The sequence below is a fragment of the Falco peregrinus genome, chromosome 8 (assembly GCF_023634155.1).
Source record: "Falco peregrinus isolate bFalPer1 chromosome 8, bFalPer1.pri, whole genome shotgun sequence".
NCBI lineage: Eukaryota > Metazoa > Chordata > Aves > Falconiformes > Falconidae > Falco > Falco peregrinus.
Genome location: NC_073728.1, coordinates 27,881,987 through 27,908,242, shown reverse-complemented (window position 1 = coordinate 27,908,242; position 26,256 = coordinate 27,881,987). Strand labels below are relative to the sequence as shown.

General features: G+C 45.8%; 1 protein-coding gene across 7 annotated transcripts in view; it reads right to left on the bottom strand.

Annotated features, from left to right (window-relative positions):
* Positions 1 to 26,256, bottom strand: part of BIN1 (bridging integrator 1) — a 101,255-nt gene that overhangs the window by 42,760 nt on the left and 32,239 nt on the right. For all 7 annotated transcript variants that reach the window (XM_055812066.1, XM_005237669.4, XM_027787138.2 and 4 more), the window contains exons 2-6: positions 15,962 to 16,042; positions 8,822 to 8,876; positions 8,288 to 8,382; positions 6,334 to 6,429; positions 1,586 to 1,693 (exon numbers count right to left, since the gene is read on the bottom strand). In XM_055812066.1, coding sequence (XP_055668041.1) covers positions 1,586 to 1,693; positions 6,334 to 6,429; positions 8,288 to 8,382; positions 8,822 to 8,876; positions 15,962 to 16,042 — 435 coding nt within the window. The remainder of the gene's footprint in view (positions 1 to 1,585; positions 1,694 to 6,333; positions 6,430 to 8,287; positions 8,383 to 8,821; positions 8,877 to 15,961; positions 16,043 to 26,256) is intronic.

Here is a 26,256-nt window from a genome sequence, read left to right as displayed (position 1 = left end):
TGTGTGAGCATCTGGGAAAACACGAGCGAGTGCAGCAATGATGAAGGCAGCCAGCCTCTTTGGCACACTTCACCAGGTACCAACCCGAATAGATTAATTCCTACAAAAACTATTTCCACTGCAGCAGAAATCCCATAGGCACACACCAATAATAATACCATGCCCCAGGGAAATTCTGCTCTTACCCCCGCACACAGTGAAGTACTGCTTTGAACAGAAGGCACAGCCAGCTGGGCCTCACGCCTTGCACACAGAACCAAGACTTGCTTTGCCACACAAATGATGTAATGACACCCGAGCCATTGATCTCTCCCCCTTTTGTCTGTCAGGGTTAATCACAGTGCATGCACCTGGTGAGCAGATGACTGATGACCTGCAGCTTAAAAACAAAAGTACTGTGGCCATTAAATGCAGATCTTTCATTCAGGGGGAAGATGCACCTTTATTCTTCCATGTCGGAGAAACACTAGCATCTCTCACACAGCCCATATTTCCCCCTACCAGAAATAACCCTAAGCAAAGGATGGCAACCCTTCTCAGCCTGGTTAGAAGATACAGATCCATGCTCACTCTTCCCTGTACTGCTTCTAGCCTGAAGAGTCCTGCTGTGCCATGGCCCACATTCAAGAGAATTAAAGATGTCGCTCCAGCCCTGGACTATCCTGTTGTGTTAAGACCTGTCCTGTGGAGTGGAGCTTGTGGGCTCAGATTCCCTCAGGATACAGGAGTAATCCACAGCTCATTTTGTGGGCAGGTATTCAAACCATGCACCTCCTCCAGAACAAAGTTTGCACTATCACCTTTCTTCAGCTACATTTAAAAGAAAATTAAAATTTTATATTTAATGAAACTTACTTTAATTAAAAATAAAATCCTTCACTTGTTGGGCATGCTCTGCTGTTAACCCTGGATCAGGCTGTTCACAGGCATGAAAGCAACCACATCCTGACAAGAGAAAAGTCTTGGTTTTCTGCTTTTGGCTATATTTATTATCCAGTGATTGTGACCAATAGACAACAGAACACAGTCATCAAGTGTGCATAGGGTGCATTTCCACTGATTAATTTTAACTCACACTCCTATGGGTCTCTGTCCTAGAATACCAGGACTTCACAAACACAATCAACCTCAAGCAACACTCAAACCCTTACTCTCGCCACTGCTTTAAGGTGAGGAGACAGAGCCCCAAGGAGACAAACTGGAAAACTTTCCTGGGTCATTGCAAGGTTTTGCTTCCCCCAGAGGCACATGGGTTTTTCTGATGCGGGCTACTGGTCCTGCAGCATCTGAGGAAATGCATGCCTAGGTCTTGGCCACCTACGGATGCAGTGATGATAGCGGGTCTGAACCAACGCAACACGGACCATCCTGCCTTCTAGGAGAACTAAACAGATGAGAAGGAAAGACCTAGCAAAACCTCACCAGTTCACAACACCTCGATGGTCTTACAGGTCCTTTCCAGCTGAAATGATTCTATGAAAACACAGCCAGTGAAGAGGTACAGGTACACTTAAGAACTGCTCAGTAGGCAAATGCAGACCTCCTAAAATGAAAGGATGGCTGCACGTCCTTCTACTCGCTTTACCTTTGCAATTTTGGTTTCATCCTTCTTCTTTGCAGTCTGCAGGGCTTCAAAGTGGTGCCTGGCGCTGTCATAATCCACAAGCTTCCTTCCTCGCTTCGCTATACGAGACTAAGAAAGATAGAGAAAAGGAGTTGTGACAATCTTCCACAGCAGCCAAAACTGCAAAGACTCACAGAAAAAACAAACAAACAAACCAAAACCTCTTCACCCAAATTCCAGAGCCCCTCATTCTCTGTCCACACAAGGACACTCACTGGATACTCCACACAGGCTGCCCAGAGAGGTAGCCCCGGGAGCCACCTGTGACAACCAACCGTTCTAGAGAGAGCTTCTCAGGAGCAGAGCAAACATTGCCAGGGAAAGCAAAGGGATCCAACCAAGAGCAGACCTCACTTCTGGATGACATTAATGTTTTCAGAACCGTAGCTCCAGTGCTTCCTATGCCTCCCCATGTGCCCACATCCTATGGACACCTGCTCCATCATTTCCAGGGCTTCCTGAGGGCTGCAGCCAGACTCTAACCAGCTCACAGCACTAGTTCATGTGGAAAGTTCAACAAAAGAAGGCATTACTGTTGCCAGCACAGCAAAAGCACTCATCCATGTGCTCAGGATATGCTTAGGACAGCATTTTAGACCCTGCAACAGGAGGTCCAGACAGAAGCGACTGCAGCCACAGGCAGTGGTCCATTGTAACTAGATATTAAGCAAAAGAAGTGTGAGGGAAAACCTGTAGTACTGTGTCACTATTAGGCAAGACACACTGAAGCCATAACAAACACACGGAGGAAGCCAACTGTGTACCAGACTTGTGTTCAGGAATGGAGCCTGATAAGTCCATGAGTGAGAATCCGGGACAGACAGTCATGCCTGTGGCCTGATCCTCCATTACCCTTCATCTGAGGTGTGTCAGACTTGTTCCCCCAGCAGAGTTTCACCTCAGCAAGGCTCAGGCCCTTTGGGCTGCCCTGTTTTAAGAACGATCCGTCCCCCTTAGACCCTCGCCTCCCACACTCTCTACAAACACCCCAAACTATCCGGGTTGGAGCACAAGTCTTCCCAGCCTGACCCACCCCCCAGCTCAGAGAGCCTGGTCCAGCATCAGTGATCAGCGGTCTAGAGATAGGCTGGAGAACTGGAGTGAAAAGGCACGGCAAGGAGCTCGGAGGGTTTCTAACCAACCACAGCCCCCAGGAAAATTGAAGGTGCAAGACAAAGAATCAGCATTGGAATTTACTTGCAAAAGCAAATTCCCCCCCTCCACTGCTCTTGGCAGGGACGTGCGGTCTCCTCCCCTTAGGCTCCTGCAGATAAGCTGCACAGCTGCACTCAGGGCTGACCCTTCTGCCAGACCAGCTGGGAGCAGTTCGCGTGTCTCCCACACACACTCCTCTGCACTCAGCAAACACTGGTGCAGCCCTGAGTCACAGTGCATCCGCAGGATCTCAGCCACACGCACACCCAAACTGATTTCAAAGCACTCAGGTCACTCCAAGACAAGAACCATGAAGAAGCTGAGCCACCCCACAGTCGAGATCACTAGAAGGCACCTCCCAGACATCATGCTGCCAGCCAGGCACAGAAACAGGATGTCGGAGGGGGCTTCCAGCAGCATGACGATCTCTGAGATGCTAATTAATGCATTTTACACACACACAGAGATAAAACACATGACCAAATCTGGGATTTAAGAGACAGAATTCTTCCCCTAGGTCAGACTGGTAGAGATAGCTGGAGTTTTGCCCCCCTCTGACATGGCAAACAGCCACTTCAAGATTTCCTGCCCTCTTCCAGGGACTTTGATTCCACGTCACCCATCTCACCAACAAGGTCACTCCTGCCCTTTTTAGCTGCTTCGTCATCTACGCCCCACTCTCACATTTCTACTAGAGTGCATGGAAGTGCTGCAAGGTACAGATACACTGCGTCCCAGTCCTCCTGGAGTCCTCATCTGTCTGCAGGGTCCTGGGTTTGAGTGATGTCCTGTGAGCTTTCCTTCCCCCACAGTCCACTGGCCACAGGGCTGCCTGTGATGGCAGTAATGGGACTTAGCCCGGTCCTGGGAGGCTGCAGGGTAGCTTCCTTGTATGACTCCAGGATAGCTGCAGCTACCCACTGCTATCTGAAGGCAAAACCTGAACTCCAACAGAGTTTACAGCTTTGCAACAAATCCATCTTAATTTAAGCCTCCTTTAAAAAAAACCCAAAAAACCCCAACAAACACCACCAAACAAAAAAATGCCAGAACACAACATATTCCCTCCCCCCCCCCCCCCCCCTTTTACTGATATTTTGTTTTAAACCCTAGTACGAACAGGGCACTAGTTTCAATGCAAGGCACGAAATCACCAATTCCACAGCTATTCAGAACCTTGGTTATGATTTATCTTCTCTAGGCTTACTGCAGAGACCTGTGCTCTCATTGCATACTCTGCAACGTCAACCAAAAACTCTCAGAAATATTACAAGATTATGCAAGACTCCTACTCCAAGAAGGACTGACCTGATACTGACCTGCAAAGAAAGGATAAAGTACTTCTTGCATTCCCGTTTTTCAAGTTAGAAAAGATAGAAAGGGCTTTGTTCACCCCTCCCCACCCAACATTTAACATTCACTCACTCTTTTAACTAATAAAAGTTCCTCACTAAAGGAATGCTATGTTTTCACATTCCTGCCATGGATCCTGTTGCAAGTCCAAAAAATTCAAGGGAATTTTTCCAGGCCCTCAAATGAAGGATTCAGAATATGTCAGAATTTAACAAAAAATAATGAATGCGTGATCTAACTCATCACACATCTGAACTTCTGGGTTGTTAACAAAAAGCAGGTCTTGACACAACTAAATTAAAACCATCTTCTCTCCATAAATCATCTTTCATTATCACAGTAATGCCAGAGTTCCAGGAATATCAGAAAAAGCGTTTTTACAGAAAAGAAAAAAACCACACAGAAAACTATTACCACAACCACAAAAAACAACTCAAATATTCTGTAAATTACGTAAGACATTGGGTTTTTTTGCCTGCCAACCTCAAGAACTGTAATTCGTTATGTGAAGCTACACTTCTTTACAACTGTAGCAACCTTCAACAATAGCAGTCCAAGGAGTTTCTACCAGTTGAAGAAAACATACTTGATTTGAGCACTTCTCGTTGCTTTGGGGTAAGAAGGATGATCCATCCAACTGAATTACCAGTAAAAACATAACAAACTATTTTAATTCATACCAGTGAAAGTGAATTTTTTAAAAAAATAGCCAAGTCTTGTGAAATATAACCATATTTTATCGTAGGAACCAACAGAATGCCAAATTCTCACTCATTATAGGAAGGGAAGCAAAGGCAAGTAGAGATCTCTTCAAAATGTTACTTAAATTCTGCATTAAATTGCTTTGGCTTCCCATTTTCTAGAGCATCATCTGAAGACTGAGAAAGGAACATTAGTAATAAACACCTCAGTGGCCCATTCAGAAGCCAAAAAGGATCCATGGGAGCTCAGTGCCTAACGCCTTGAGTTTTGGTGGAATTTGTGTGGTCCCGGTCTTGTACTCCTTTTAAAACGTCACCACAAAACCTCAGCAGAACCCCAGCAGAGTTAAGAAACCCCAAAGATACTCAGCATGGAAACCAGTAACACCCTGAGGTGACCCAGCGCACAGCCAACAAGGCTGGTAAAATGCGATTTGGCTGGAAGCAGTGCAGAAGTCTGTGTCTGCAGCAAGCCCAAAATTAAGCCTTCAGCTTGGGAACCAGGACATGAGCCTCTGCACTGCTAGTTGAGGCGCATGGCATCACACCACAGCGAGCTACCAGCTCTACAGCCTCGAATGGCTGGAAAGCAGTAGCAAGCCTCTTTGTACTTCCCTACTTCAGACTTCCAGGGACAGAAAAGGATGGAAAAATGAAGCAAAAACAAGAAGCCCAGGAGGCAAGGCCATTGCTGTTCAGGGCTCATTTTACAAGCCTGTGACCTGCCCCCCTCTGATACAGCACGATCCTCCTGAAGCAACAAATATTGACAAACGTTTTAAGAGACATGTGGTGGGAAAGGGTTGTTTTCACTGGGAAGCAGCCAAGCTGATACTTCCCATATGGTGATATCATTACTAGTGCTTCCATATGGTGAAGACATTTCCTGCATAACCTTCTCAGAACTAATAGAGAGGAGAGAACTGTGGGGGAAGGGAAGCTCACAGGCCCTCAGATACAATCTCTCCCAAAAAGACACCTATCCAGCATCCCCCGCCCCCACCCCCCCCCCCCCATTCCCTGTAAAAAGCTGGTTAAATACACAACAGGACTTCAGGGAACACACAGAAATCCGCCTTTCACACCAACCTCTACTTATAAAGCACATTTGCCACTAACTGTTTCCTCAATGCTTTGTGCTTACAAGGAAGTTAAAAAAACAGAGCACCAAAAAGACAAAAGAGTTTGAGTTATTGCTGACACTGCCCTCCCGCACTCCGATACAATAGGGAATTTTAAGGATCCTCCTCTTTCACACTTATGCTTTCCCTTCAGCATCTTTCCACTGGATTCTTCACTCTCGTTTTAAGCCCAAATGGAGAACGTAACATTTCACACAACAGAGCTGCAAAGATCTTGGCTGCTCGGAAAGGAGAGCTTGCAAGCAGCACAGCACAGCACACACATCCCCCTAAAGAAGATGAGGATACACAAAGCTGATTCTTATGAGGTTTCATCTGCTGTGACTCTCTAGATCAAAAGGTTTTAAAATAATCTTACTTTAATATCTGGAAATTGGCCAAGGTATGTATCCATGGTCAGAAGTGCCTGATCCACCAGCTTCTGATGGAAATCCGTCCAGAGGAGATCATTGTTCTGAAAAACAAAAGTAATGCGCTATTAAGAACAGAGCCCTACGTTTCTTTTTTTCCTCCATGAGTGCTCCAGAAAACAGTTTCAGTCCCCCAGAGCTCTTAAAAAAAAAAAATAGTAATTTATTTGGAAAAACTAAGGAGCAGAGAAATTAGTTGAAAACTAATTTCTGTCATGCCAGAAACAGAGAAGTCTGATGCTGCTAATTCAGGTGACCTCTCCAGCACCCTTCATGGACCTTCCTTTGAAGGCCTGTCCTTTCCCCTGCAGTGCTCAAGTCCATACAGTGGAAGGGAAGATGAACATCAGGCTGGCTTTACCTTCTTCTCCCAGCAGCCACAAAAATGGGACACCTGACGCTACTTGGCACCATTTTCTGCTTTTCCTTTACATCACAGCTTTCTGGAGGATAATGAACAATAGCAGAAAGCTATTCCAGCAGTCTTCAGCTCTCACACCACAGCCTGATGGAGGTCACATCCAAGGCTTGCACTCTAACCTGTGCACATTTTATCCTTGATCTTAACTCAGGCACAGTAACTTCCCATCAACACCTTGCATTAAGTGGAAATTACCCCCTCTCCTGTTTTTCCACTTGAGCAAACAATTTTGGCTAAAATATTCGGGACAAATTCCCGTTTTACGTGGGAATTCCTCCCCCCCCCCCCCCCAGGAATAACACTTTTCTCCTACTTGTCTTTTATTGAGAAAAATACAAAGGCATTAAAAGGGGGAGGTGGAGGGATGAAAATATTCCTGCAGACCCTCAGAGCGGCTACAGTTAGTTCTTGGGATTCATGCTCCCTTTGACACCTCTGGCTCAAACCCTCTGGAGGGACAGTCTCCCAGGACACACCACAGTGGCTCAGGAAGAAACAAGGCCAACAGAGAATACGAAGCCCAACCAGCTGATCTACAATTCCATTACTTACTGCAACATTACTTCCTAATGGAAAGTTTCCATGTTAATGAAGGAACTGACCTGGAAATGTTCAGGTTTTTTTTATTATTATTTATCTGCTTTGAAGTCAGTATTTCCTGGGTAAGATGCAGATGTTATTTCAGGTGAGATTTTCTGCAGGGGAAAGCAGGGGAAGGAAAAATCCTGCTCTCCCTTTCCCCACTGCTCCAACACCACCAACAGCTGCAGATAAGCCCAGTCCTGCAGCCTCACGGTGGATGGATCCACAGTACTGAACTGCCACAGCTGCTGCTCAGCAGAACAGCTGAGCAAGAGAGCAGAGGGTGCCTGCATCCAGCTGGACCCACCACACACACATGCCATGGGGCATCCCAGCTGTCAAAAGACAGGCTGTGCCCTAAGCTCCACAGAAAACATCTGGGCAAGTTGGGCAGGTATTACCTCACCCAGGGATGAGAAGAAAAGCAGGCTGGGGTGACACATGGCTCAGCAAAACAAGTTGGCAATTAAAATAAGGCAGCTGGTGGTACCGCTGTGAAGTTGTTGCAGCTACACAGCGGCTGCTCTGACCATGCTTTGGCCATAGATTTAGCTTGCCCTTTCTCTTGCACAGAGCATAAGCAATACATCCAGTTGACCCTACTAACTCTCTTTTGGCAACTTCCACCCTTGTTTAGCCACTGTTGGGGGAACAAATCTGTTGTGGGCATAAGCATATGGGCTCTGTGTAGCAGTCAAGCATCTGGGGACCATATCCCACACAGACAAAAATGCAGGACACATCCTGTCAGCTTTCCCTTCTTCCCAATGCTGAGTTTGTCTTTCCAATTATTCTGTAAAGTCATATGCCTAAAGAAATGTGGTGCACTGACACAGCTTCCAAAGCTCATTTCCACCGACAGACCAAGTCTGGTGACCCCACATTCTGGACAGTCTTACCTCTGCTATTTTATTTGTGTCATCTCTCCCAGGCCAATCCGGCTCATAAACTTCCTGCAAACACTCCGTCAGCTTCTTGGAGGCCTCATGCATGGCTAGGAAAGAAGAGAGAACCATGTCAGAAAGAATGAAATAGTGTGTCCCTCATAGTTTAACTCTCATCCTGAGGAATGGAGACACCGAAGGGTTATAACAAATGCTAAGTTGCTCCTTACAGAATGCCTGACCCTTGATAACAGAGATCACCAAGGTCACCAGAGGGAGAAAGGAACCAAGGATGCAGTCGCATCAAACCCTTTGTGTTCATCCTCTCCTAGCAGAACATGCAAGAGCCTACATGCTAAAACAGTACCACTCATTTGGCATACAAGCACAACCCCTTTCCGTCCCAGCTGGACCTGAAGGATTCCAAAAGATCACCCACCCAGACGAGGCCGACCTTTCCTACAACTTACACCTGCAGAAACACAGGAAGGGGATGGCTGCAGAAACCTCACAGCATGGGAAACGATCCCCTGCTCATGCAGACCTTACCTTTTACAGAAGCCAAGTAAGTTCGGAGGTCCTTCTGTAGCCTTGTGCCTTCAGACTGTGAACACAGGGAGAAGACCATCAGTTATTCTCTCATATAAAGAGAATGTAAGAAGGAGTCATCAAGCATTTCTAAATAAAGAAAAAGGGTCCTGCAGATGAGCTACACACCAGACCTATGGCCACATGAAACAAATATTAACAGGGAGACCACACAGCCCTGACTTGGTAAGCCCACAGCCAGCCACCTGCAGGCATGTTTGGCCAACAATACCACCAAAGTACCAAGTAACTCCATGTGGGTAAAACTGATCTGCTCTTCCCAGAGACCAGATACCCCAGACCCAGCTAGAGAGGATCTTAAGGGCAACAGTTAGTTTATAAACCATGGGCAAGTGGGTCTATGCAACAAGTGTAACTAAAGGGAGTCTGTAGGATATAGAAGATAGAAGCAATTGCTTTATTTTGTACTGGTTTAACTCACCAGTTTCTCCTGCTACACTGCAAACCAAAACCCCAGTGCAAAGCAGGTACAAAGGACCTCTGACCTGCCCAAACATGGCTTGCAAATACAGAGTTAGTCATCTTTTTCTTTAGCTTCACTGTGGAGGTGGCCTGACAGCAGCAGATCTCACTCACTAGGAAACAAAGACTTAAAACCAGAAGATGGGTGGAATCTTGCCAATTTGAGCCTTCATATGACCCAGCTGAGCACAATACAAAAACCTAGATTAGAAAGGGTTGTGGAGATTTTTACAGCAAGGTTGGTCCAGACATTCACACATACATGCACTCCCCAAATGACCGGTCTCCTGCACTAGAATAAGCATACTCAGGCACACCTCCCCTCTACCATACCATATATCATCGACAGTGGAGCGAAGCTGACAGGGAAATACTCCCAAACCCAGGCAGTGACATTATACAAACAAAAATGAAATTAAGAGAAAAGCAAGGCTTGAGAAGCTGACCAGCACCATCGCAAAGCATATCAAAGCAAGGGAAGGAGCTAACGTTGAGGGTGTCTGTGCAGATAACCTCTGGAGTATGCAAGTACAGAAAGAAGTTGAGAGACAAAGACCTCTGTTATAAGAGGGTTTCTCTTACTCTGTAGAATCTCACTGGATCCTCACTACCCCCCAAATTAGCTGTAAAACAAGAACACAGGAAAGCAACAACTACACCTCACACCTTCCTCACAGCCTGCTGCAATTCCTCCTCCTCTTTCCCAGTTTGAGTCCCATTGGGGGTGGGGGGCCAGCATAATGAATTTTGACAGCTGAAGACAACTCCAGAGACAAGGAGCTCGCAGGACATCTCTGACAGCTGTCTCAGAGCTACTAGCTTCAAAAGCAGATGCTTCCCATCAGCCCTCCCCAGCACCTCTTTCCCCAACTGGGCTCACGCTGTGATCCTTTGTGCTTTCAGTGCAGCTGCGCTCTCTAAGCAGAGGCTAAATCTGCCCAGCTGTTGAAGTGGCAGCGCTAGCACAGCTTTGTGGAGAAATACATCTGCTTCCAATACTATGGCCCAATTTGTTTCCCTTGCCTCGAAAGTTCTGGATAAGTTCACACTTGTTCTTTTCCTGCCATCAACAAAGGAAACAAGGGAAAGAGCTGGCTACTTTTATAAAAGAAAAGCAGACTCCTAGTCTGGAGAAACATTGGGAACTGATCCAAAGCGAGTACAAGAGGGAAGAAATAATGACCACATCAGCTGCAAAAGTCCTAGGAGTTCTTAAAACACAGAGCAAACAAATGTAGAGCTTTTTGTTGACTTAAGGTGAATGTGGAAACCTGGGCAGATCAGACTTTCCTAACAGCGCAATCAAAAACCACCAGGGAAGAGGTACAAGAGTAATCAAAGAGCGCGCACACACACACAGAGGACCATCAGGGAGGCAGAGCTGAAAAGCAGCAGTTCAGTCAAGATGTAACATATCTTTGCTCATGCCCAATGCAGAAAGCAAGAAAGTCTTAGAGGAAAGCAGTGCTGTCTGCCTAGAATTGGTCTGTGCTAGAAATCACAGATTGGAACAGGCAAGATGAGATGTCAGAACACAAGAGAAAATGGTACAGAAGACAATACCATGCAAAATCCCTCCGATGAATACATTGTCACTCTGCAGCTGTAGTCATTCTTAAAAACAATAAATTTGAACACAACTTCCAGGTTATCAGAAACTAATCAGCAGGGAAGGTCCTCTGCAGAACCTGCCCCACCACACACTGGGGCACTGCTATATCTAGAATGGTAACTCTGAAATTTATAGCACCTAAAAATCAGAAACCACCATTAAATTGTGCCTATACTTGCCTGAGTCCTGCCAAAGCAGCCCATGACAACCCGGACACATGAACCTTTCAAGTCTTGATATGCAGTCCCAAAGTCATGGGGACAAAAGTATCCTCAAAGCTACACCAGCATTGCAATTAAACATCAAAACAAGACTTTTAGATAGACCACCTGAAAAACCTGCAAGTCAGGGCCTGAGTACTGAAGCGTGCAACTGCAGCAATGCACAATCAACCTCAACACCTCTCCCTCTGCAACGTGTGGTCAGCCGACGTGAAGCGCTGCATCCTGCAGCTGGAGTGGTCTCTCTCAGTCACATCTTTCTGATGTTTAAAGTCAGAGTTACAGCTGATCTCTACGACTATGGGACTACCCAAGTCTCTTAAAAGAACCGAGCCTGCCAGGGAGAGTGAATCGACTTTACAGCCTGCAAGATCTCCAGGCAGAAAGATTTTCAAAGACAGGCCCATGTGCACAGTTTTGCCATGAATCCCATTTCCTCAGCTCCCCTGGGCACCTAGGCTTCCCATCCAAGTCCCTCTTTGCCATTTCCATTGCTTTATTTCTTGTCCACTAGTGAAGCAGCTCCCTCACTTGCTACAAGCATTTCTTTTTATTATTTTAAGCATTAATGCTTTCCCAAGAAACTCTGGCAACTGCCTTCTCTCTGTGCCTGCAGCACCTGCTTTCTTCAAGCAGGCTACAGCAAGCTGTCAAGCACAGCCACAATTCTGTATAAACACCTCTCACAATGCAGTCAGACGCTGTCAAACACTATACAAAACAGAAGCTTTCAACACCCTTGAGTGCACACTTAAGACATGCTTCCTGAACTCAAAGGTAAAAAAGGTAAGGAAGAGAGTTAAACTGGAATCTGGAAAATTAATCCACTTCCCAGTTATTGAAGAGTTTAAGGGTGTGCAGAGGGAAGTTATAGAGGTATGGTTGAATCTAAAGATGTTAAAAAAAAAACCCTAATAACACAGTAATTTTTAAATTGCAAGAACATAAAGAAGAAATTGTGTGTGTGTGTGTATATATATATATACACACACAAAAAAAAAAAACCTCCACAGAAGGAAAGTAAAACTAGGACAAAAATGAAAGATCAGTGCCAGTTCTGAAGCCCACATGCATTTCTCATCCCTGCACTAACAAACTGAATGAAAACCTTTGCACAGGGACAATGGCACTGTGTCCTAATATAGAAGTGACCACAATAAGTTGTTCTACTCAAACACACAAGCGTCATCTTGTTTGAACAGATATTGCCATACTTGCAATCACAGTGTAATTCAACCCTGTGAGCCTATAACATAAGCAGGGGTAATACGAAGGACACTATGCACAGGAAGATGCACCTTTAAAAATAGATGTGCTGTGCTTGGGAGGGTGGAAGAGCTCTCCTTCAGAAGACCTAAAGAACCACCTATTACTTATAGTTCTGTGACAGAAAAACACAAGAGTGCTTTTGTATCTTTTTTTGTACTTTCTTGTTTTGTTGGGGGGTTGTTATTTACAATACCTTTCACCGAGCCCTAGCTAAGTATGTGACTTTCCATAGAGCCGTTTCTTGGTAGCAAACAGGTTTCCCAAAACATTTTTTCCCCCCAGTCTACAAGAAAAATTATTTTATCCTAATATTAGACTGCAATCCCTTCTTTACATAACCTCCCTGGTTTTGGAGTTCTGATGGGAAGGATTTTTATTATCAGGAAGGATGTTCTGCACCTGAGAGGGGCAGGTAATGTCCTGCTCCATATTAGATTAATATAAGGCTGGAAGAGCAGACTGTGGAATTAGCAGGTTGAGGGGGCCAGAACTGAAACATCAGCTCCAGGTAAGCCCCCTACTCAGAAAAACTTCAGAGCTATTAAGACACAAACCATGAACTGGTGAGAAGCTCTCACCCCAGGGTACCAGGCAAGCTGTTCAACTTGTTTTGCTACGTTGGGCTGCAATGGGAACTGCTGGGCATGAAGGGTTCTTGTCTAGAAAGGAAGTCTCTCTCTGAGCTACTGACTGTAATGGTCCACAGCCAAACCGACACCACAAGAGCAAAGATTAAGTCCACGCTGCCTGCCCTGCAGGCTGAGGCTGTGCTGAACACCACGGGGTACGGGCAGAGAAGGATGCAGCCTGTGCCAGCAGCAGCTTGCCTCTCATGTGTTTGGTGTGAAACACTTTAAACCAACCCAGAACTTCCACATGAGTGACAGCTCATGAAGGGTATTCAAAACCCAGCCACTCTGCCAGGCAGAAACACAACGTTGTGCCAGGTGTAAAGGCTGCCACCAGCCTACCACTCTCTGTCTCACCAGTGAGTATTTCAGATGCAGGGGAAGAGATGCCAAAGCCTGGCATGCCTCAGGCAGGGGCTGTGTTGCACCTTTGCAGCAGACCTCTTGCTCCCTGGTCTGTGAGGACAATTTCGAAGACAAGACCCTTGTGCTGGTGCCTGAACACAAGCGACACCAGGAAAGGGAAGGAGCGGGGAGCCTTCAAATGAACTTTTTGGGAGGTTAATTACCAAAGATAATCTGTCATGAGGGAGTCTGAGGTCCAGTTGTGCTGCTTGTTCAACCTTCAAGGGACACAGGTGAGCCCTGTAGCCCTGCAGAAGCATGGCTGCGTCCAGCTCATTTGTCACACAGCAAATCCATCTGTTTGAGATAAAAAGCTCCTACCATTCAGAGACCTCAGTAGTGCTCGTAAATGAACCTGAATGGGCAGAGAGCTGGCAAGTGCAACGCTTTCCCTTATGCCCACTCAACCACCGTCTGAAAGAACCACAAGATGCCATGGCTGAAAATAAGTGAGTTTTAGACTTGCTCTCCACTCACTGACAGCCCACACGCAGCTGACATGTGTGTCAAAGCTGCCCAACAGAGTCTTTAAGAGCCAGAGGAACCTCTGATCAAGCAGCAAACAAGGCTGCTGCCTGGTCACAGCCCAGCCAGTTCCACAGGAGAACTGTTCTGTCACAAGCCTGCAGCAAAAGATCAGCTTTCCTCCAGACTTACATTTCCCACTGGAGCAAATTTTTTTAAGGAAAGGCCACAGAAATCTCATACATAGCTATCATACACACAGATATCACACATATATATACACACTTACATATATTTATAAGTATATGTATACGCACCTATAGCTGACATTTTTTCCCTAGTCTGCTTGGCACAACAACTCCTCAGCCCTGGATACCCTAACAATCCAGCTAACTCATATTTATGGTTAACCCTAAATAACATATTATGTTATTAACCCTAAATAACATAAATGGTTAACCCTGGTAAAACAGCCATTTCTTGTGTTTATTTTAGTAATACAGACACTGAGGGCCAAAGCAAAACCAACAGCCCCCAAGCAACCAATGCAGAGCAGCCTCCAGCTCCTTTGACAAATTACTTGGAGAATTTAGTTCATGGCCTGCCCCTGCAACACAGGAAAAGAAATTCAGTTTTAGGGGTACAGAGGCAGTGCTTCTTTAACAGGCTTCTTGGTGCACCACTGGAACTTGTGGCTTTGGAAATTGAAAAGCCATCCCAGACAACCAGACCAAGAAGTCTGGATTTCAGTTTTTCAGTATTTCTCCTTTGAAAAGGTTATTCCCTGACTGCTGATACTTAAAAATGATACAGAAAAATCACATCTGGTAACATCACATTGTCAGAAAGCAGCCAAACTGTATTCCTTTGTACAAGACAGTATCATTGGTGGACGTGCTATAGAGATGTTGCATGAACTTCTAGAGCAACAGCTACTATTGCTGCCAAAAGAATGAGTGTTAGTCTCCAGGAATCTGCAGTCAGCTCCAGTGAGACCTAAGTCAAAGTCAGACTGAAAGATTTTCATTATATTCAGCTGTAGCGAATCCCTTCTCAGCTGGTTTTGCAACACATACCCGCATCTGCTGAGTCTTAACAGCCACAATGCAGCTGCCGCTAACAGCTCCAGAAAAACTTCCTAAATATGTCAGGGCACAAAGTGGGTAAAAGATCTCTTCAGCACTACTTGAGCGTGGCATGCATTCCCTGCCACAAAACTAGCGAGACTTCCCCCAACACCAAGCACCGGGGTGCAAATCCCCTGAGGCAACTGATGTTTTCCCCTCCCCTGGGTGGCTGAAAGCTCCAGGTCTAAAAAAACACAAACAAACAATAAAAACAATCACCAACAAAAATAAACCCACCACACACCCAATTCAAAACATAAACCTAGTGCTGTCTAAGTAGGAGGGTGGGGAAAAATTGCTACACTGTTAAAATATTTTTGTGCACTAAAAATACAGGGATGAAGCAGACGCAAGGAATACTAATGACTGAGGCCTGACACCGTGATTGTGCAAGGATGGGGAGGACATCAGATTTAGATCTTAGCCAGATGTTCTCTTATCACCATTTGCCTTCTCTGTCTTTTGCCCTCCACTGCGCTTAGGAAACGGAAACTGCCTTTTTTCCATTTTATTTTTGATTTCTAACCCGTTTCCCATCCTATCTATTCTTTCAGAGACACAATGTTGCTCTATCTCTGCTTCCAGCCCAGCAGGAAAAACTACATTACGAAGCAGCTGCTAACTAAAGAAAGTGTCTGGTTGAGCCATTCTTTTTCCTAAACTTGGGTCGAGAACAAGTATTATTTTCCAGCATACACTCTCACCGACTCCATGACAGGGACACTGGAAGACGCAGCGTAATTTCTCATAAGTGAACAAGTTGTGGGTCACTTCAACAGGCCTACAGCATCATTTAATTTAACGGGCTTCAATTGCATACTGTAGCAGATGACTGGAAGCTAATACTGAAACCCAGGGTGTAATTAATTACGTATCGTCAGTTATCTTACCAGCTGTTTGTTGAAGTTCTGCACGCACTGCTCAAACTGCTCATCTTTTGTTTCATCTGCTTTCCCAAGCTTCTGAAGGACCTGCAGAAAAAAGAAGAAAAGAAATTGGAGACTTCAAACACAGATGCAGCAAAGCAGAGAGAGAAACTTTTTCAAGTTTTTGCCCATGAGGCTGAAAGGAGAGTTGAAAATTCTCCCTTGTTCTTGCGATCAGAATATCTGGCATATTTCTCCACACACTTGTAATTTGAAAAAGGACTTAAGGACAAATCAGGATGAACTCATACCTCTTACGCTTTACTGTACCAAAGAGCATGACTGAGGTTTGTCCTTCACTGGTCTAATGCTTCTTGCAGACAAGGCAGTAGCAACCTAGTTGTTTATCTCCTGGGCCAGCAAGAAACAAACCACATCCCTAATATGCCCGAGTTACGCTTATCCCGATTTAACAGTAGTCTCTGGTCTAGACAGGGTGAGGGGGTTTGCTCCCAGAATAGCTAGTGTCCTCAAACACAGAAGGCCATGCAAAGACCTTCTTAGAGGGAGAAGGTAGAGCAGCTGGAGTCCCACCTTCCTTTCACCTTTTCTGACTATGCACATGCTGGGCAGGAGCTGGCTGTTGACAGCAGTTGAGGACCTTACACCATGAATCTATGTGACACTCAGTCTAAGCGTCACATCTGAGAGTGTCAGCAGCCAGTCCTGTTCCTCTCACCACCTCCCTGCACAGCACAGCTCCGCGCAGCCTGGAGGGGGGGGGGGAATCCTTATCAGACTACTTCCCTTATCACCCTTCTCTCTTAATGACCATGCAGCTAAATGGATCACTCCCAGGCTCTGAACAAAGCAGCATTTCATCTCCTGGGTGGGAAGGCAGGTCCCTCACAAGAAGGGTGGGCAAACTGCAGCTGTGGAGGAGGGCAGCAGTTACTTGTCAGGCCCCAAGCAACTCCAGCATGGATAGAACAGTGTAAACTGTAGCTGGTTAAGCTCAATTACAACATCTTTTGTTAATCAAAAAGAAAACCTGACCATGCCAAAAAAAGCCTCATCTTGCAGGTCCAATAAAACAGAGGAAAGCCCACCCGGTCCTCAGTCAGAGAAAGTTCTGGGGAACACGAGGTGAGCTAGAAAGGATGCTGAGGGAGCCCCCTGAGAAGCAAGGCAGCTCTAGCTGGCAAGGGTATGACTGCCCAAGAGGCAGAAAGCACTGGAAAGCTGAAGTCTCTCATGCTCTTCTGAGCACAGCAGTCCTTTAGCCACAGATGTCAGCCATCCTGGTCAGCCCCTCCTGGGGGGAAGATGGCCAAGATGGAAAAGCAAGTGCATGCTGCTGCCATCAGGTCTAGAGGAAGGCCACTATTAAGTGTCCCCACACCAGCCACTCTGAAAGATTGCGGGTTAGCCGGAACAGCCACCCAAACCAGCTTCCTCTGCTTCCCACGGACCTTCCCAGAGGATGTAAAGAGGACTTTTCCCCTGTAGGGCAGGGATCAGACTATCATGTCTGGTCCCCAAAATGGCATTGAAAAGGTCCATGCAACATAATGCAGAACAGAGTATTTTCCGTTGGAAGTCACCTACAACGCTCATCTAGTCCAACTCCCAATGCACCTACTGGCCCACTTATCCTTTACACTGCCAAGGTGGAGGACATTTGTGTTATGTCTATTTGGATACTCTCAGTTCCCCTCTCCCACACAAACACAGATATTCCCAGCTCACCCCGACCACAATAACTGACTCCGGCACTAGACATGATATCAGTGCAGTCATTCAGCACCCGGCTAGTAAGTCCCCTTATTTAGGCTAGGATTGAATGCCTAGGAGGGAATCACTGGTTTTCAACATCCCTCTGTTCCAACAGCCTCTCTTCATCTCCAGGAATCGCCGAGGTATTCAAGTGTCAGCAAAAGGAGGGGAAAGGACACATACAGATGAAGAATGCCTTCTTTGTGACCAAGGACGGAACCAAAAACCTCCAGAGTTAGAAGCACAACTTTCTGCAACTCAAGTGACACAACAGCAACAAACACTGCAGCTACAAGCACCTAACATGCTGGGTAAACCTGTCTACACAGCAGGATATAGCACAAATAGTCCCTTCTTCCTCTCAAACCTTTGGTACGTAACAGCTTGCAGGAGAGCAGAAGCAGCAATAATGTTCGGACAGGCAGAGTCCTGTATGCCAGCCACTGGTGCCTCCTTTGCTCATCTGCCGCAGTGAAGGGGAGCACATGCCACAGCAACACTGCTGCTGGGGCTACACATCCCTCTGCCACACCAGCTGGAGAGGGGGATTCAGTATGGTCTCATCTTTCTCATCAGGTGGTATGGTGAACCTCTCCCAGAAGGACACTGCTCAAAGTCCTGGTGTTCAGCTGTACTCCCCTAGGCTACCAGATTCATGGAGCATGGTTTTCCCACCTGCTGGGTAACTTCCTATATGCCCAAAGAGCCATCACACCAGTAGCACCCATCACCAATAACAATAAAGTACACAAGCTGCAGATTCCAAAACAGAATGATGTTCCCAGTGTGCAGATTAATAGAATAATTGGGGATATAAAGGAGCTTTTTATGGCTAGTCAGGAGACTTGATGCTTTCAAGCCTGGAGGGGAGGGAAGGAGACCATTTAACTCTGAAGAATCCAGAATATGTCGCCAGGGTCAAAGGTTTAGAACAGCCTCAGTAGTCACAGTGCTTCCTGGTGTAAAACACTGAGCAGCACCCACAGACTGCTCATTGTGGGAAGCAGGTGCGTGGCTGCCACATGTCCAAGAACTTAATCTGCAGTTCCACTGCTCCTTGAGGCACATGAACTCTGAATCTGGGATCATCCGGCCAGCTGGGAACATTCACTTACTGAGGTGCTCTGTACAAGTCCTGCAAAATGCTGGGCACTGGAAGGGGCTCCAGCTCTCAGCCTATCTCTCAGGAAAAAACTCCTGCTGCAATAGTGATGCTGAGCTGAGGAGCAGCTCTGAATGGGGGGGGAGGGTGCAGGAAGAAACCCTACATTTTTCCACAGTGGTGACATGGGGTGCGCGAAACAGAGGATTTGGGGATGCCAGCAGTGGAACAAGGCAAGGAAAACAAAACCAGTTACAAGACAGAGGCTGTGAGAAGTGAATCCTTGGCTACATTAAAAAAACCTGCTCTTGCTTCCTATACTGTTCCCCAATGTGGTAGGTGAAGGCACGTGCCCCACACCTGCTGGCCCTGTAGGCGAGTCCCAGCCACACAGCCCTCTCTGATCCCTTTATTACTTGCTATGACAGTGGAGAGACAACAGCCCTTGGCTGCAGCAGGGCAGGGGACAACTTCTCATACAGCTTTCACTCCAAAACACATCTGCCCCACACAAACAGCCCAGAGGTCAAACCCTAAACCACTTGAGCAGCATAAAACGATGGCTCCACAAGGCTGGCCCTCGAGCCGGCTCCCAGCTCTCCATCAAAGACCTGTACAGGCATGTTGTGCTACCACATCCCTCTGGACCCCCTAAACCAGCCAGAGACGGAGCAGATGGCCCTGGGTGTGCTGCTGACTGCAGGCACGTCTGTGCTCACTGCTAATAACCCATGAGCTCACAGGACAACTCCCCTCCCCAGGCTGGTATGTGCCGTCATAGGTCAGGCTATTCCGAGTGAGCCATGGCTGCTCCCTCCCTTCCCTTGCAATGGTCTTTAATCCCCCAGCTCACTGCAAAGCCAGATAAAGTTCGGATGGAAACTTCAGGCTCTTTGATAGCTATTAATGGAGCAGATTTACCAGGGTAGGAGTCAGGACCTTGCTGCAGCTCCCAAATCTCAGGCGGATCAGAGATGGTGTGATCTGTCAGCTGCTGTCTGGAGGCAAACCACACCAGGCATGGATATGGCATTTAAAAGATTAAGAAGCAACCATGGCTAGGATCCTTGGACTGCCCTTGACCTGAGACGTCCTGGCTCTGCGTAAAGATAGGGACCATTTCAAGATAGTGCAAGCAAGGGTGAAGCGGGTAATACTTTGTATGAATCCCACAAAACACTTTGTGGGATGGATTTCAGAGGGACCTTCAGCACTGCTGTGGGTTCGAGTCTTGGCTTGCTATGGACTCACCATGGCAGGGTGAGGGTATGATCCTAGCCAATGTTTTTTGGCCTCAGGCACTGGACATCATTTTCCAGTGTCGCTCAGAAAGCAAGTCTCTTTCAACAATTAGCTAGATATTCAGGTGCTCTGTGTTTATTATGAACTAGGACCACAAGCAAGTGACCAGCTACTGCAGCATCTCCAGACACAGCCAAATTCTACTCACGGAGCCTCAGTTTTCCCTGTATTTGAATTAAAGCAGCAAGGAACAAGGAGATTTAGAGTTTGACTGAAGTTTTAAAAGCACTTTAAGATCCTATGAGGCAAGATGCTATTAACAAACAAGTAAATTACCACATTCCTCTCATGTCATTGATGTATTTGTAATCTGCTGTTGCAGGCAGAACCATCTGCAGTCAGCTTTGAATTGCTATACTTTAAGAAGTGAGATAACACAGAAGTAACAGAAAAATCCAGAAATCCTCTGTACCAGAGATCCGCCATTCTGCTAGCAATGGTCAGAAGTAAAGGCATGAAACAGCCTTTAAAAAACAGCAACTTTTCCCAGCAAAATGGAATGTTTACTTAAGGAAATCCAAGCTGCAGATTTTTCTCAGAGGCAAGACCATAAGATTCACAGGGTGAGTGGGCATTACCTAAATACCACAGCTTTGTAGGACTCAAAAGGAAGCACCGTATCTGGCTGCAGTTTACCTTCTTTTTTTTTTCCAGGTGTACTGGAGGAAGCATTCCTGGAAAGGCAAACCTCACACACTGCTTAGCTTAGTGTCTCTCTCTAGTGCTCTGCTTTGAGCACCGGATGTTAAGGAAATTGAGATCAGTCCTGTGACCACCAAACTGACATAGAACAGCAGTCACCATCAAGGACAAATACTTGTCAGCAGTGCAGCAGCAGCTAGCATCAAGAAGCAGTATCAGACAAGTAGCAGTTCTGCTTTGCTCTAAAAAGCAACTGTAACAGATTCACATTTATGCTTTGTAATATGAGAAATACAGGCCAGTTGCTTAATGCATCCACAGTTATCGCTCAACACCTTCCCTTACTCTCTTCTGAAATTTAAGTGCCACAACAAAAGCCCTAAAACCCCAAATATTCTCAGCAAACCCCATATAGACCCATTATGTGAACCAGTAACCTAATAAAACTCTGCTTTTCACAGAATATGGGTCACCCAGGCCAACAACCAGTGTATAGAACATAAGTGATAAGTAGGAAGGCAAAAAATGAATGCAGCTTGTGGATCCCAAACAGGAGCTAAATCTGCATTAGAAACATCTGAAGGTAGGGTGGTCCAGCCCTGAAGAGGGAGTCATTAAGCCCACAGCCAGAGAAGCTGAGCCCTGCAGGTCCACATCTTACTGCCCCCTGTACTGGAGAAGGGGCTGTGGTTACATCTTACTGATACGAGCCCAATACTCCTAAATCACTCCATCTCCTGACCTCTCCACCCCTCGTAAACGACGCCTCTGACTTCTGCTTTGTCTGCCAGCTCTGCATAATCTCCAACTACCAACTGGGCACAGAGCCAGTAAATACTGTGACTAATTTTGAATTGCAACAAATTGGCATGTGCCAATGGGTCAACTAGCAACAGAACAAATAAACCTTTGATCTCAGGCTGCTGCCTGTTCTTCCACGGGAGACGTTGTACTCTGAAGAGGGGCAGAAGAAAACAGTGTCCAAGTCTGATAGAAAGCACAAAGCCACCTGACTTACAAAGGAAGTTTCATAAGCTTTTTTATCTTATTAAGCCTGGTTTCTTCTCTGCTCAAATGAACTGTGACTTGTTTAACAAAGTAGATTTATGCTCATGGAGTAATTTGGGTTTTGCACTCAGGCTTGGGGAGAAAAGCAAGAGTGGCAGTGAGAGCCCTGCTTCCTTCCTGACATTCTCTGGGAGCAGGGCACATCCTCCTGCCCTCCATGCCTGCCTTTCAGCTGGTTTTGGGGGCAGCCTGGCTTTCCTCATGCAAGCCTGGCACAATTAAGTCTTTCTTTGAAAGAATTGGACAAAGGAGGATGGGGGTGGAGAGGAAGAAACTCCAAACATATTAACGCTTCATTTTAAACTGAGGAAATTATTCCTGTGGCTGAGCAATCAGCAAGACCCTCAGATCACTGGAAGATGGGAAAAGCAATGTCACACTTGGCGCAGAGCAGTTCTTGTTTGCTTCTTACTTGCTAACAAGGTTCAATAGATCCTGCAAAGACAGGACGTTGCCTCCATCACTGGGCAATCAGGGTTCAATACAGCATTTTGTTAAGAGACTTCCTGAATGACCTAGAAAAGCCATGTCCAATGTCACATCCATCCAGCTGTAAAGAGGAGTGTTTGTTCAGCATGTCACAGAGTTAACAAATTTATCCCTGGCACCTCCAGCTAGCAACAGTGAAAGTAGTACAGAGATGAGATGACAAATTTTGAGTGCTCAGCTCAAGACACATTAAATTTGATTTTCACAGGTGTTCCTCTAATTGAAGTATGTGAGATGTGCATGCTTAGCCATATTCTAAAACCCAACCTGAAAAGGAAAAAAACCCCAAACACCTAAAAATATAATTTTCTGGTCACATTGGGGTGTTGAAGTCTCATAACATTCCCAAAAAATATGCTGGTAGTGAAGAATTTACATCATCACAATAGATTGCATGGAGATCCCTTGCTAATGAAAGACTTTAAAAAGTTAAGACAAGCATTTCAGGTGTAATTTAAGCCAGACTGATCCTAGTCCACATTTCAAAGCTATTCTTCTCAGATCCTGAAGAGGACAGCAACAGGAGGTCAACTACTTTGTGAATAAACATCCTCCTCAAAAAGACCTCACTCCTTCCTCCATACCACAGTCAAAGTGTAATATACATTCAAGCATGACTGGGTAATAACAGCATGTATAGCCTATGGTCAAAGAAACATGTGCCACTGCCACTTTCCCTAAATGGCACTATATTGCAAAGTTTCTGTCAGAGCAAAAGTCACACTGCATTGCCTTGAAGGTTCAACTCAAACAGCTGATTCTGACAGCTACTAAAAAGCAGCCTCACCATGATCTGCACCTTCAGGACACACCTCTTGAGTTTAACATTACTCACACTGGGTTGCCTTACAAGGTTCGTCTTTCTCCCTCATTCTATAGTCAAGGGGGGGGGGGGGGGGGGGGGCGGGGTAGAAAGGAGCTTCACTTTCTATCCTGGATTATTTCCTGGAGAAACCTGCTTCCCCATAATAGGCTCAGAGAAAGTTCATGGCAACAAGTGTCACCACACTGGAGTCAGCATCTTAAGAATACACCCCTATTTCTGATCATGCCAGGTGCAGGACAAGATGTAGAAATTAGTACAGCAGGTGCAGGACTTGATTTCAAGTCTGGTGGCTTGGAACAATGGTCAGTTTATCCATAAGGCTAAATCACCAGTAATAAGTAATATCCCCAAGAAGGGAGTACACAAAGGACCTGTCCCATTTTCGAAGCTGCATGTTGCACCCCTTTTTCTACAAAGCATAAAAAGAGGATTGTTTGGCTGCAGCAGTTGCCAACCCCGTTCTGAACTCAGAGACCTTCCTCGAAGCAACTACAGCATACAAGCCCGTAGCAATGGCCCTATGGGGACAAGCTATGCCTAACTGCACTGTGTGCTTCACCCAAGACCTCAAGCAAATCTAAGTTATCATGTTCAGTTTCTCTCCATGGGGCAAGGCAGCTAGTATCCACCATAAATGGATGCAAAGACTCAGCTAGCTGCTGCACTAAAACATCTCAAAAACAAAAACATGTAGAAACATGTTAATCAGTACTATGACACGGAGGACATAATTTTTGTATTTGCGTTCCCTGTTCCGTAAAGGTACTTACATTACTTAATGATATTCACTATGAAGACTAATCAGAGCAAGCTTGCGAAATCTTCTACTCATAAGATGCTTCCTCCTGTGCTTGGCTTCCTTTGAGGATGCTTTTCTCAAGTTACAGGTTGTCGAACAAGGGATTCACGTCACTCATAGTACTGGTTATCAAACACTACATCATTATACACAGTATATCATTATCAAGTGCCCTAAGAGCATAGGTAAATGAAATGAGAAGAATTGGGTCTAACCTTCATACTTGTTCAGCCCAGGACAGCCAACAAGTGGAGAGAGAGAAGGCTCTGGGTATTTTAACTCTGCACACTGGTCAGTCTCCCGTGTCCACCCCACAGCCTAAAGATAAGGAATGGTGTTGAGGCACAACACAGAGGCAGCAAAATTGCAAGGAGTGGCCAAGGTCCAGAGACTCACATTCCTCTCATACTACTCCACAAGTCTAGCAAATCTTGGGCTGCACCTGAAGCTCAAGAAACTCTATCCTAGGCTGTTGTTAAAGAACTGCTGTCTTGCTTTGCAAGTCAAAATTCCTGTGTCCATGAGTAAAGCCTTGTGCCCAAGATAAAGAGCCCTCCTAGATATGGGGCCAGAATCCCTACAGAATCTTCTACACTAGGAAAAAGGCTAGGATGGTTTTCATTACCCTGCTTACTTCTTCCTCTGTTTCTACTGCTCTCAGCATCTGCAATATATCTGCTGAACTCACTCCCTGTCTCAGCAAGACCAGCATCTGAGGACCAGCATAAAGAGCCTCTGTTTCTGGAGTAGAGCCTGCAGCAGATTCCCCCTGTCCATTCCCACCCTTCTGACGTACTCAATTTTTACTGAGGGAGGTACCAAGTACTTTGCTTTCCATTTCCACCCTGTGATCAAATCACTTTTCTAAATTGGGCTTTGACATTTCTCTGCCTTAATGCCACTCAGTCAGGGAAGCCTTCATTACCAGGATCTGCTAACACTGTCTCTAACTATAGTATATTGTCAATAAGAAAACTGAAGTAAGCAGAAGGAGGAAAGAAAAGGAGTAGCACAATGGGACAGGCTAAAAGCTCCACACCTGGCTGGCACAAACTTCTTTGCAAAACCCCTCCCTCTTAGAGGAAGGAGTCTGTTGAGGACTACCACCTCCTGAGCAGAGCATTTTCCTCCGAAAGCTGAAATTTCCTTATTCAGAAATCAAGTATGACCACTTCAGAGGATTGAGAGAATAATTTTGCCAGCCTTATTCTGTTTCCTGCTCCCCTGAGTCAGGAAAGTAATTCCAGAAAGCTTGTTCTTGAATACCTACCCAGGTTGGAGGTTTCTCCTTCACCACCAAAATTCACGACATACTGCCTACACAGCCTTTCCACCTGTTGCATACAGGACAGGCAGCACCTTTGTGCAAGTTCAAGTCATGTTCTTCAAGCAGTTAAATCTAACTGCTTCAAACAAAGATAGGAGCTGACGTTCTGTATGTAGGCACTCTCATCCCCTTTAAGGCAAAATCCTATATGCTATGACAGTCACTGAGCAGGTACCCACATTACTCAAGTTTTCTAAACTTGCATATATTCACACATGTATATTTCTGTACGACTCACCCAGACTTCAGGACCCCAACCAACCTGAACCACTGCAGGTGGCTGCTAACAAAAGACACTGGAGAAGGGACAGTCCAGAGACCTGTAGTAACGCACTTGTGCACAGACTATCATTGAGTTTCATCTGTCCACAGACTATACCAGCTGCACTGAAGGTTTGTCGGCATTTATTAACATTGGTGAGTCCATGAAAAACCTTTCATGGGTTCCTCAATGTTAATAAGCACTGACTGTTATGGAAGGCAAAGCCGTAATATTCCGGCACATTATACAGAATAATACCAACAACATCCAAAGTGTTTCTACTTATTTTATGCAGTCAGTCTTCAGAACTTATCCAGCCAGTTTTCAGAAAGACAGATCCTCCAAATAAAGGCAGAACCAGGCAAATCCTCATGATCTAGAAATAAGTGGTCATATAGTGAAAACAGTAAGTTAAAAACCCACTGAGAGCCCTGAAGTCTCCAGTCTCCAAGTGTATTCAGTTTTCTCCCTCCCCCCCCCCCCCCCTTTTGCATGTAACTCTGGACTACTTATGGGGAAGCCTGGGAGCAGGTCTGAACACTAGAATGAACTGTCCAAAGCTTGTGCATTTAAAAATAAAAAACAAGACACAGCTGCAACTTGCATTTTAGCTAATACCCACTAGACAACTGGGGTTTTGTTAGGAATTGGGGTGGTTCTGACTGATTTCCATGATCCTCTTCTCTTCTGAGTGAAGGTCCGAGTACTCCTTTGCTTCTTTAATCA